We start from the raw sequence: 13208 nt of genomic DNA on the forward strand, positions 1-13208 counted from the left end.
TACATTTAAAGCAGCCAGTGCGTGGCTGTAAAAAGTTACTTTGTACTGAATTTGATCGTCCAAACCTGGTTATGTCAGGTCTCATCACCCAATCTCTAATGCTTTTCCCGCGTGTGTAACAGGGCATGATTCCGGTGGCACCAAGTTCCAAATCGGGATCTGTGCTTACAACAGGCCAATGTTTTTTGGCTATGTGCTGTTTAGTACCACTTGCCACATTGCAATGGTTCACCCACGGAATAAAGTTGCCTTTCTCTTTCCTAGTTCGTTGGCAAAGTGTATATATATATATATATATATATATACTGTATATATATATATATATATACGGTGAAGCTCGGCACAGCCTCCTAGTTGTAATCCGTTCTGGGTGCCCGCACTAAAGGATTATAAGATAGGAACCAGTCTGTGGTGCATGTGGTGCGGCACTCCAACAATACTACATTCATGGAAATAACTTCATGGGTTTATTGAAGTGTTAGCAACGTTTCAATACCACGGAGGGTAATGTCATCAGGCTAAAGAAAACAATACTGACACTTACCTTATATCAACACCCAGTGACATACACGCAGGGCGGGAGCCGTCCCGGCAACGCAACCCAGTGACGTCAGCAGCAACAGACACCTTGACATACACGGTATCTAAGAACGTGCAACCATCACCAAGGATACATATAAAACTGCGGGATTTGCTGCCATCATAGATGGTTTAAGTAAGAGCAGAAAAAGCACACGAGGGAAGAGGGCTCTGCTTGTGAGCTTACATTCTAAAGGGGAGGGGAAGGGATTCTAAATAAATTTATCCTGCTACACCAACCCCAGGCACTGCAAATGCCCGAGGCACTCTAGGCTGCAACAGCACCTAGTTTGGGAATCACTGAACTAGGCTGTAAAAATGCATACTATTTACAGAAGCAGACAGCATGATAAATAACTAAAATAGTGTTATTACTCCATAGCAACCAACCAACTAGAAATGTATCATACAATGAAATGAAACATGTAATTGGTTGACCTGGTTTTAGCGCAGATTCACAACTTTGACTAAAGCATCCTTCAAAGTAAAGATAAATGGAGGAAGTGAAAATAAACTACACCTTAAATTGTTGTGTGAATGTGCCCCATATTGCCGGATATCGGGTCATTTGTCACCATTTTAAGGATTAATTCCCCCAAAGACCTGGGTCTCCTCCTTCAGTGATGACTTAATTGATGCTCATATACTGCAATGGACAGTAAGAGGTTTATTTTACTAAGATGCAAGTTCGATTGATGATGGGATGTTCCTATGGGCAACCAATCAGATTCTGGGCAAGATGCACAAAGCTTCAAAAATGGTAACATGGAGAGTGATAAACAGCCAGCCAATCAGCTCTTACCTGCCATGTCACAGACTGTGTTTGAAAAATGTTGCACAGGATCGGATTGGTTGGTTTTTTATCACTCTCCATTTTATCACTTTTGAAGCTTAGTGCATCTGGGCCTCTATCTGTTATCTTCTAGAAGGTGTTAAAAAATAATAAGTATATTCTGATTGGTTGCTATAAGCAACATCCAATCTTCAATAGAACTCCCATTTTAGTAAATAAACCCCTAACTGTGCACTTATATTTTGCAATTACAACCAATGCATCCTACTGACTTGTTGGGGGCATATGGAATAGGATCCAAATTTGCTGGAGGTGGATCTAGATCTTGGACAATTTTGTTTAAAGCAGCGATACTTGTGTATTATCACGGCCAATCGCATGGCATTGTGTACCTGATTTAGATGTGTGCGATGCGTGCGATGCGATGCTTGTATGATTAAATATCGCATAGCATCGTATGCCAGCAAATGGGATGCGATGCGATTTTTAATAGTACAAGCACCCAGGCCATTAAATGTGATGGGTGCTTACAATGAGATGTAACCCCCAGTATGCACGCCATCCCGAAGCGTGGCGAGCGGCAGTACGCGTCCTGCGACCTTTTCATGCCCCCACTATCCACGTGGGCGTGGAGTTGATTGTAGATAGTGTGTCTATTTCCACAATGTAGTCAAATATATTAGGGCCCACAGACTGCAACGGGCTAATGCCATATTCAACCGCAATTAGGTTTTGATAAATGAGCCCCTTTGTGAGATGTGCTTTTATTCTGTGGAAAATTTAGGAGAAATAAATATATAGGTGCATTAGACCACAGGTTCTCAAACTCGGTCCTCAGGACCCCACACAGTGCACGTTTGCTCCACACAGAATCACAAGTGAAATAATTATCTCCACCTGTGGATCTTTTAAAATGTGTCAATGAGCAATGACTGCACCTGTGCACCTGCCGGGTGACCTGGAAAACGTGAACTGTGTGGGGTCCTGAGGTCCGAGTTTGAGAACCACTGGATTAGACCCTCACACGAGTACACGGCTTCAAGTTCCGATGTCTTTTTTTTTCTTTTTTTTTTATATGACTGCCGTTTGTTGTCGTGTTATAAAAAAAGTGTGTTATATAAAATAGTCATCTTAATGAACAATATGATTGGTGATAGCGAATATTTTCAGTGGTCAGATTTTACAGTATTTATTTGTTCATTGTCTTTACATTCAATGTGCATTATAATTGTCTTTTTATGGATGTATACTTACTATAATCTGAGACATGGAGAAAATATAAGAATATTTTAGCTGGTTATGCCAGTGGTCATTGCCTTCTTAACACTCTCAATATCTTAGGTAATTGCTAAAACAAAACAGGCTGTGGTTTGTACTTCCTCTTAGTTTTGAGAACGCTTTGTAGTTACATTCTCTGCATAACGGCATATTTCCATGTGTGCTGTACAGCGAGAAGACGTAACAGTAGGTCCGTACTCTATAGGTAAGCTATACTCGCATCTTGTGCTAAACATTATGTATACTGTACTTATATATAGAACTGAATTTATGCGTTACAATATATAGAATTAGCAAATGTTCATCTAGAGAAAGCACATTGTATAGTAAGGCTGCTAAATCAAAAGTAATATTGATGCAGCATAAACATAGGCAAATCTAAGAGGTGGTCTGGGGTGCACCAGACCACCCATCAGACTAGTGCACTCTGCCAATCTGCCGCCTCAGCCGCCTTCCTCCTTACCTCGCACACCTCTATATTGGAGGAGACAGTCGCTAGAGATCATACTTGACTTCTAACATCTGACGCTAACGTCTGTCTCCTCCAAGGCGGAGGGGCTCGGGGGAAGATGCCGGCGGTGGGCAAGCGGCGAGCATTGATCTCTTTGCAATGAGCATTAACCCTTGACAACAAGCATTGACCCCTGGCAACGACCATTGCAACCCTGGCAATAAGCAGGTAATTTACAATTAGAGACCTTACTGTGGGACATCATGTGCAAAATATTGTGTCAGGGGCATAGCGGCTGTCGGATCAGCGCTCTCTTCTGGCATCCGTGGATGGCTGATCTGTCAGCCGGAAACACCCTATCCGAACTTCCGGTCTGAGGACAGACAGAGAACGGAGACGCAGCGGCCAGGAGACGGAGGCGCAACAAACATCTATAAGTACCACAAAGACCCCGCTTATGGATGGGAGGTATTGTAGGGAAAGTGTAGGTTTGCTGATTCACAATGCATGATCCCCAGTGCCGCTCTGTACATACTCCCCGCAGCGAAAACTCAGAGCGCAGGTTTTCCTGCATATCAAAATGCGGTAAAAAGCCAGATGACCAAATTTTTGCATTAAAGCATCCCGCCCAAAGTCTAAAGATATGTCTTTGTTTTACTGTATTAAACTATTTTTACATAAAATGGCCCATGCATTTACTATTGTATGATCACATTTTGTAAATAACAGCTATTTAAACTTGATTCAATCAGCAAATCTGCACATTTCTAAATAAAATAATACTGAATCTTGGGACAGATGTTAGCCAGTAACAGTAAGTGGTTAATAAGCCGACACCTGCCACCACTCTGTTGCATGCTGTGGTTAGACGTCAACATTTTCACTATAGCCACCTACTCATCTCTATTAATAATGTCATGGCATACAGTATTTCTGTATCCTCTTTCATTAAAGGATGTGCGTATTGTCACACCAGACAAACAACAGCCTGACACAATTACAGATAGCACTGTACTTTATTCAATTTCAGTGTCAATAAATTCAATTTCCAAAACCTGTTTTGTAACATATTATCCTCATTCCTCATGTGGCCACAACATTTTGCACAATTCACTGGTGGAATGTAGCCATAAGTCAGTGCCATAACAAGGCTGCACTGCGCTCTATGCTAGTCACGCCCCCTGAGCATAGTTGTCTACCCTCCTGCATTCTGCAGGAGACTCCCTGAAATAACAGCAATCTCCCTCTCTCCCTCATTAGTCTAACAATCTCCCTCATTTCCCCTAGCCCACATTACACTGTTACATTTTTTGGGAAAAAAGGAATGAGAAATAGATACAGTTACTTTGAATAATCTGCACCATTTCCCAGCACTTTACCAAGTATAGTTGATCTTACTAACTTCTTTGGGGCTCATTTACATTTGTATATAAGTCATTTTAAAAGATTCCTCTCAGATGTAGCAGTACACACGCGCGTTTCCAGGTGCCATGTTCACAATCTCTTTTCACAATCTCTCCTTATATGGAACTAGACACGCCCTTTGGGTGGAGCATGACACGCCCCCTCAATGGGATGCTGTGCAAAATTCTACTACCAACTATAATCTCCCTGAAACTAGTTTTCAAAAGTAGGCAAGTATGTCCCATGATGCTGCTAAGGTGGTGAACCACTGAAACAAGGGTACTATGTGGGCTGCACAGACTGCAGGGTTCCTGCCTGCAACATCCAAAGGAGACACCAGCTGGTGCTGCAGCAGACACCGTTCTATAAACTTTGCTAGCCAGATGTAAAGGCCATTGGGCAGTGTTACAATAAGTGTTCCCAGTCCAGCCTGCAAAACATTGTAACATCACATGCCTGTTCTTTATGGTATATGTATCAAATCTTATAAAGAGGACAAGTGTAGAAGTTGCCAATAGCAACCAACATATACATTTTTTAATTGCTGCTTCCAAGCGATACTTAACTCGTTCAGGTGCTTGCACACGTCAAAAATAATGAAATCATTATGTTTCCGGAAGAAAGAAAAAAAGAAAAGGGGAAGAGGAAAGGAAGAAAAATTATTATTATCTTGTGTGTTTAAATAAGATTTGATTATTTGACAAATGTGTCTAAACAACTGTGTTTGTAGATTTCCCAGCAACATAGGCAGGTACTTCTAATAACCATAGCTTATACCAACTGTACTTATATTGAGAGATATTGAGTGTATTTAACCATAACCATCAGAACTATTGGATGTTACTATCCCTTTTCTCTCTTCTTTAAGGGACTCTCATTGTGGCCAGCCAGAGAGTGACCCCCGGCGCTGGGTTACCAACAGGGGTGATCCCAGAGCTGAGCTTCAACAGCAGATCCCAGTTATCTTTCTTCATTTGCCCCCATAATAGTAGCCCCTTATTCTGTACCCCACTTGTTTTCGTTCACTGCCCTTGAGGCACATGGACAAGTGAGGGCCAGTTGGGACTCTAGGCGTTCAAACTTTGTTTCACAGCATTACAAGCTCAGTAATAATATATAATTGTTTGGATGTGCAAAGCCTAATTATTGATGATCATAGGACACCATTTATGATATTGGGGTCTCCTGCAAGTGGCTGACACCACTTAAATGTAATATCCTCGCCATTTTTATTATTCACTTATTTTTTGGTGTAATATGTTTTGATGTAAGAATTACTTAAAGACACACACTCAATAAATTCAGCTCATTTGACTAATGACCCAAGTGATCTGTGGAGGATCACAAGTGGTGCTCATTGACTATATAAACTGATACATTTCATCACTTTTAAGGATTTAATTCCTGCTCACAGCAGTGTCTAAACTTAATGCTTAGCTGAAGTTTGATGAATTACAGTATTGTAATTATTGCACATAAAAATCTTTATTGGTGTAACAATTCACATATGGAGAGCACAGGTTCTATACCTGTGTCTGTAAGCAGGAAGCAGCTTCCGTAAGCAGAACCAACTGTACCAGTCTGCATTATTCCCTCTACAAAATAATCAAATCTTATTTAAACACGCAAGATAATAATAATTTTTCTTCCTTTCCTCTTCCCCTTTACTTCTTTTTTTCTTTCTTCCGGAAATATAATAATTTCCTTCTCTACTTAGGCATACATAATAATTTTTCTTTTTGCATTTACTTGTTCGCCAGGCGAGGTTGGTGTTGTAGAGTGTATTGCTTTTTATTATAAATGAATAAAGATTAAAATTATTTTAACAGTAAAAGTTAGTGCCCCTAAAAAAGAGTTATCTTTTTTCTTGTTCCAGAACCAGAGATATCAGCCTTTCAGCAGCTGGACCCTGCTCCAGCTCCAAACGTCTGGTGAAGAGTTTTATATTTTTTGTCAATGGATTGCTCTGGCTCAGTCCTGATCTGTGATCCCCAAGTCCCCAGCACCTTCTGAAAGGTGGGACGCTAGGTTTTTATACTATTGAAGGCTAAGCAATCTATTTCCAGATAATGGTGATATCTGCAGTCAAACAAGCTGCCCTTCCACCGGAAAATGACGAATATTAAGCCCACTCCATTATCCAACTCTCCACTGCGTATAAAACACCCCCTACCTCCCTGGAAGTCATTTACATTCATTCAGCTCAGTGCCCTCTTCCACACGTTAGTGTTCTATCTCCCACCACCTGTGCAGTAAAGGAGTAATAAGCAGAAGTTACTGCTTCAGTTCCTACATGTTGAGTGGAAGATAGAGCAACCCCTGCCACCCGTGGGACATCAAAGCTGCTGCTGATAGCACCCCCCACCCCTAGGAGGGGAGAATGGGTAAGGGCCCCAGTGCATTGCTTTGCCCAGGGGCCCACGCTGCTGTTAAGATGGCCCTGGAGCAGGGGGCTGCCCGGCTGTATTCAGAGCACTGCAGGTCCCGGCTATTTGAAATAATACCCGTTTCACACCAGAAAATGCAGGGACTTACCCGGGAAAATGGTCCCAGGATCATGCAGGGACATTCCCGGGCTGTCCCCTTTTACACCAGCCTTTTCCCTGCATTTTCTGTTGTGAAGGGGAGAGAAAACTACCCCCCCCCCCCCCATATCGTTTAACCGGCTATATCTTCAGAACCAACTGACCCATTTACATGAGACCAGTATCGTATTGAAGAACTTTTAAGTGGGCTTCAAATTTCGGTCCCATGAAACTGAGCCATTTGGTTCCAGAGAAATCTGCCCTCAGAGAATATGAACAGCCATGAAATTACATTTCAGAAATAAAAAAATCAGTTTACCCACAATATCTCTAGAACCAATTAACCCATATGAACCAGATTGAAGGCCCAGCGATTTGGGTTCAAATAAGATCAACCTCGAACATCAGTGATGCCAGGGGGGGAACTGGCAGCCGTTGGAACTGGGTGGGGGTTGGAATTAACGGGTCCCATGTTATCATATGGGGAAAACGTTCCAGGTTTGCCCAGCAGTATCTCTGGTTCCCGGGGGGATAGCAACATGAGGCTGGGCTTGTTGGAAAGCCCCAGTTCTCATCTACAAAATGGAGAGTGGGCTTGGAGCTGCAGCTCCATCAGGCCCACTGTTAATCCGGCCCTGGCCTTAAGAGTCCTAAAATGGGTGACAGGCCTTAAGAGGCCTGAAGTAGGGCACAGGCCTAAGGCCTGGGGTGTGGCACAGGAAAGGAGAGCTTGAATAGAGCACAGGCCAGGGGGTCTGAACTGGCAGCACATGCCAGAAGGGCATGACTATTGTGGCACAGGCTGGAAGGGCCTGACATACCCGTGGGCTTAGCGCCTGAACACCTAGTGGTATAGGGGAGGCTAGAGAGGGCATCAGCTCTGCAATTCCTATAATTCTGTTGCCTAAAATTACTTTCTCATTTTGCTTCATTTCATGGTAGTAATTCATTAATTACATTAAGATAGCTCTAGATAAGCTTATCTTGTTTAAGACAAATGATGGACCATCACATAAGTGACAAGCTTAGTCTGTAGGCCACACCCAGTCTATTGTGGTGCGGATCAAAGGGTTGACAGTAAGTAGGTTGACAGGGAATCGGTCGACCATTAATGGTAAATAGGCAAAAAGTCAACATAGAAAAAAGGTCAGCATGCAGTAGATTGACACAGACAAAAGATTGGCATATGCAAAAGATTGACATGACATTGGTCGACATGATATTTCCACTTTTTGTATCAGTGTCAACATCTGCCACTATGTACAGTAACTCTAAATCTAATCTTCCCCTTGTAAACCCACTGTTGTCTTCTTCACAGAGATCCTAGTGAACAGCTATCTAGAGCTACTGTACCAGAAAAATGCCGGTCAAAAATCCAGAAAACTGCAGCAGTACCTTTAATTTCCAGCATACTTTATACGCAACCACCTACACCGCCATCTTCATACCGGGCTTGCTCGCTAACATCCTTGCTCTTTGTTTTCTGTACCAATTTATCAACAAGAATAACAAGGCCATTATTTTCATGATCAATTTGGCACTGGCCGACCTTGCCCACATCTTATCATTGCCTCTGCGGATTTACTACTACATCAATCACACCTGGCCATTTAAAAACTTTTTATGCTTGTTGTGCTTTTATCTTAAGTATCTGAATATGTATGCGACTATTATCTTTTTAACGCTTATAAGTGTTCAACGTTACGTCTTCACCGCATACCCTTTCAAGGCCAAAGACTGGAAGAGGAGGTATGATGTTGCAATCAGCATAGGTGTATGGGTAGTGGTGGGTACTGCTTGCCTGCTGTTCCCCATGTACAGAAGCTCGGGATTGAATAACACAAGCACCAATTGCTTTGCGGATCTTGGGACCAAACAAATAAATGTTGTGACGACGATGGTCATGCTCACGGCAGCAGAGCTGGCTGGATTTCTTATCCCTCTCATTGTGATCACTTACTGCACGCTAAAAATAAGAGCACGACTAAAAGATGCGTCATTGCAGTGCGAGAACGTAAAAGAAAAGCACAAAGCTCTACGGATGGTAATAACGTGCGCCTGTGTATTTTGTATCTGCTTCACACCCTACCACATCAGCTTCTTTTTTTACGTAATGGTCAGTTCGCAAGTAATCCGGAACTGCACTGTGTGGAAAATCATCATGACGTTACATCCGTTTTCTCTTTGTCTTGCGAGTATTAATTGCTGTCTGAACCCAATTATATATTATTTTACGGCAACGGAATTCCAAAATGAGGTGGCGAAACGCGGTAACTCAATGGCTCGTGTCCGCCTTATGACCAGAGAAAGTGTTACCAGTAAATCGTAACTTGTTGACTTTATATTGTTAAAGCTTTGTCTGGTTTTAAAAATGTTTATGCATTGCTTATATTGGGAGGTAGTAATTTAGGAGGCTGTGCCCTACCTCTCCTGCTATACTAAACAGGCATTCTCTGCCAGTGACTGATTAACCAATAGTTTGTTTAGGCTGCAGCCCAGGGCACCAGGACCAGGGTGGGTGGGGGGCTTGCAGGTGACAGACGAGGAATAAAATGAAGAATTAATTTTTTCCCATGTTAGTTATCTACCATTCCGATGTACTGTGGGGGTGGGGGGTAAAGTTGTTAAGGCTAAATGCTCTCTACCAAGAAAGGGAGGAGCTATGACCAGTACTGCTGATTCTGTGTGGCTCTTCCATCTTGGAGTGTACACCCCCTTCACTATTAGTCCCACTGTCTCCCGATATGCTGTACATATAAAAATAAAAATGTCATCATTTTGCGGAAAAAAATATACCATTGTAATGCTTATGATGTATGACTGATTGTGTGTCTAACTAGGTAGCTGTTTATCAGGAAACAACTATTAAAAAATACCTCCCAACATTAAACTGCAGGGAAAAGGGACACTTCGCGTGCAGAAGGCGCGGTCCTGAAATTTTGGGGCCATGGCATAGTGGCAATGGAGAGTGGCTTATTCCTGTGAGGCCATGCCCCATTTGTGGGGGGGGGGGGGGCATGGCTAGCGGCTCTGTGAGATGCTGGATATGCCCCCAACCCCTCAGGCTGCAGGAATAAATGCTGTGCGCATGTGCACCGCGTCTATTTACAGTTGACAGGGGGGCTCCCAACTTCCCCCCTGCCAGCCCTGGGCGGGATGTGGGAACGTCCCCAAAAAATGGGACATTCCCGTGAAAAGCAGGACAGTTGGTAGGTATAGACCCCTGTAACAGAGTAGTGTGATGTCGTGTGGGTCTCTGAAAGACGGCTCTGGCTGATTCTTGGCACTTCTTTAGGAGTCCCCTCCTTTATCTCACACAAGCAACCTTTTCCTGTTCACAGAGTATCCGACACTGCAAAAACTCATCTAAGTCTGGTCCCATCTATATCCATTGTGACATATGTTAAAGGGCAGTGGGTGGTATCAGGGGTGTAACAATTTATGGGGTGTTTCTAGGCTGCACTGGGGGAGAGGTGGGGATATTTGTGATATTTAGAGGATTATGTCAATGAGATATTTGTCTGTGTTCAGTCTCAGTGGGGGGAGGTTGGGTATTCTTTGAAATGTGAAGGTTTGTGGTCTGTCACAGCAGCTTAAAGTTCTGGGGGCCACTAAACTGCAGAGGGCATTGAAACAACAGCTTCCACACAGATATATGGATTAATCCCACCTACTTTAGTGATGGCCCCGCCTACATTTCATTTGGTGCCGCCCATGTGAGGTCACTTCTAAAAAAAATTGTCAGGGTCACTATTAGTTTGCCCCAGGCACTGACCAGTCCGAAATCTACAAGTATGGGTGTCAACAGCTGCAGGTGTTGTTGCCCATACACTGCATAATCAAGAGTGCCGCCCCTGGCTGCTGCCTCTCTTGGCTGCGGGCTGCATAGGAGATCTCATGTGAGTAGTGAGATCTCGCCATGCTCGTTAGGTCGACCAAATTAAGGTTGACGTACATTAGATTGTCCACTGAAGGTCGACAGGCTTTAGGTCGACACAGACAAAATGTCATCATGCCCATGGTCGACAGGGTCAGGGTCATGTTTTTGTCCCGAATGTCTACATAGTTCTACAAGGACACTCGCTACGCTTGCCATGCTTTGGTCACTATTATATTCTTCATGCCCTTGTGGATGGTAGGGCATGAAATGACACCTGTCGGCACATGTTGGCTATGTTTAACACATGTTTGACTGTCAACCTTCCCAATAGCGACCTAATGCGTGTGTCGACCTTTTGACCTTTTGACCCTGTCAACCTTAGGCATGCCGACCTTTTTTCTGTGTAGACCTCATATTTAATAGTATCGACCTAACGGCCGTTTCCCTTATAGGATATGCTGTATACTGTATATATTTTAAATAAAACTAATTATTTTAATCGCTCTTAAAATGTAACAGCACGGATTACTGTTCCTTTCCTGTGTATACATCGTGAGCTAAACAATGGCCTCATATCCTCTTTCAGTAGTCATTTTGCAACTCATCAAAAACTGATACAGTAAGTGAAACCTTATCAGTATGATGATGTGCAATAGCGGATGCTGGGCAGTGTCGCTGCAGCTAGACGCTCACATTTGCAATACGGTAGATTTGGAATCACTAAAGTGTAGTTCTGGGTCCTTATAACCATTAGGAGAAAAAGTCCCCTTCTTTCTCCTGGGTAACCCCATAGCAAGTGCTCAGGGCCATATTATGAGATGTAGCCCAACCCGGTGGGGTTTTACATACAGTATATAGCCAATGTTTTGCGATTAACACATACTGTAGGATCTGAGCTGCACATGTACAGATCTATATGTGCACCTTTATTTCCCCTCTTTTCCCTATTGCCACTTATTGCATCATAGACCATATTATACATTGGGGGTTATTCTGGTTGATTCGCAAGGCTTTGAATTTGCAGCCTTGCGAGTCCACTAAACCGCGCCTTGCGAAGGGTGGCCTGGCCGCCTCCCAATCACAGCTTGTGTTCGCACGCACTGGCTGCGAATGGATGTTTAACATAAACATCCATTTGCAGGCTGCGGGGGAACACCCACATTTTTTGATGGTCGAAAACACCACCAGTTGTGGTGCATGCAGGGCCGGTGCAAGCCCCCCCCTCCCCCGCGTTCCATCGAACCCCCGTGACCATCGAACGATATGGAAGGCGCACGCATATGTAATGTTGCTCTGAGCCTCCTTACATATGTGTGTATGCTCTGGGGGAAGTGGGCGGACAACTGACATCCGGTGATGTCAGCTTCCCACCCCACCTATGTCCATCGCGGCCTCATTAGCTTGAGAATGCCAGCGTTCTCATGGGAGCACGCATGAAACGATGGGCGTTCTCATATGATAATCATGGCACAGCCTGCCGCCCCCCACCTCCACGCCCTCAGCCTACAAAGTTTAGTGCGTGCAAAGCACAAACAACGGCCGCGTGCGAACGCACACGGCCATGCGAACGCACACGGCCATGCGAACGGACCTGAAACAGGTCCTATATGTTTTCCATATGGTGAGTTGTATGGATGACTGAATGACTGACATTCTCCTCAGTAAAGAAACTGCTACGAGCTTCTCTACCTATTGGTTCCAGAAAGTTGGGTGCGACATTTTTTTGCTGCTTTGAATTGAAAAATACCTTGATGTGAAATTCTCTGTATAACTGTGGTGAGTAAGTTATGCCAGTCATTACGTCATTCTGAACGCCATATGAAAGATCAGCATTGAGAAATACATTCTTTTGTCTATACTGCCTTATCTGGATCTTGCTACACTACTCCCAAATCCCACTGAAGTGTCCCCTTAAAGGACCAGACACCATGGATAAAGAAACCAATACGTGTCTGAATTTACCTATCTATACTGTGAGTTTGGTACGCAGTACATTTTGTCTTTCCATGAACACTTCAGAATAATCATCATATATGATCTAATACACACTTTTTCACTTTTTATGGTTCAAAGGGGCAGATGTATTAAGCCTTAACAAGAGATAAATTCAAGAGTGATAAGAAGAGATAAACATCCAGCCAATCACCTGCTAACTGCCATGTTACAGGCTGTGCTTGAAAAAAGTCAGTAAAGAGCTGATTGGCTGGACGTTTATCTCTCCTTATCACACTTGCATTTATCTCTTGTTAAGGCTTAATACATCTGCCCCATTATCACCGACTGTATCTTGAAAAAAAA

General features: G+C 43.4%; 1 protein-coding gene across 2 annotated transcripts; it reads left to right on the top strand.

The window, feature by feature from the left end:
- The first annotated feature begins 2780 nt into the window (after positions 1-2780).
- P2RY10 (P2Y receptor family member 10) lies at positions 2781-9772 on the top strand. 2 transcript variants are annotated; one of them, XM_083160601.1, is made up of 3 exons: positions 2819-2855; positions 6382-6521; positions 8349-9772. In XM_083160601.1, exon 3 carries the CDS (start codon positions 8391-8393, stop codon positions 9357-9359), a length of 969 nt encoding a protein of 322 aa, XP_083016727.1. In that variant the 5' UTR covers positions 2819-2855; positions 6382-6521; positions 8349-8390; the 3' UTR covers positions 9360-9772. The 2 variants fall into 2 exon arrangements, with proteins under 2 accessions (XP_083016728.1, XP_083016727.1); XM_083160602.1 differs by lacking the exon at positions 6382-6521 and having other exon boundaries at positions 2781-2855.
- The last annotated feature ends 3436 nt before the right edge of the window (positions 9773-13208 follow it).

This window comes from Crinia signifera, chromosome 9 (genome assembly GCF_055691185.1).
Source record: "Crinia signifera chromosome 9, ASM5569118v1, whole genome shotgun sequence".
Lineage (NCBI taxonomy): Eukaryota > Metazoa > Chordata > Amphibia > Anura > Myobatrachidae > Crinia > Crinia signifera.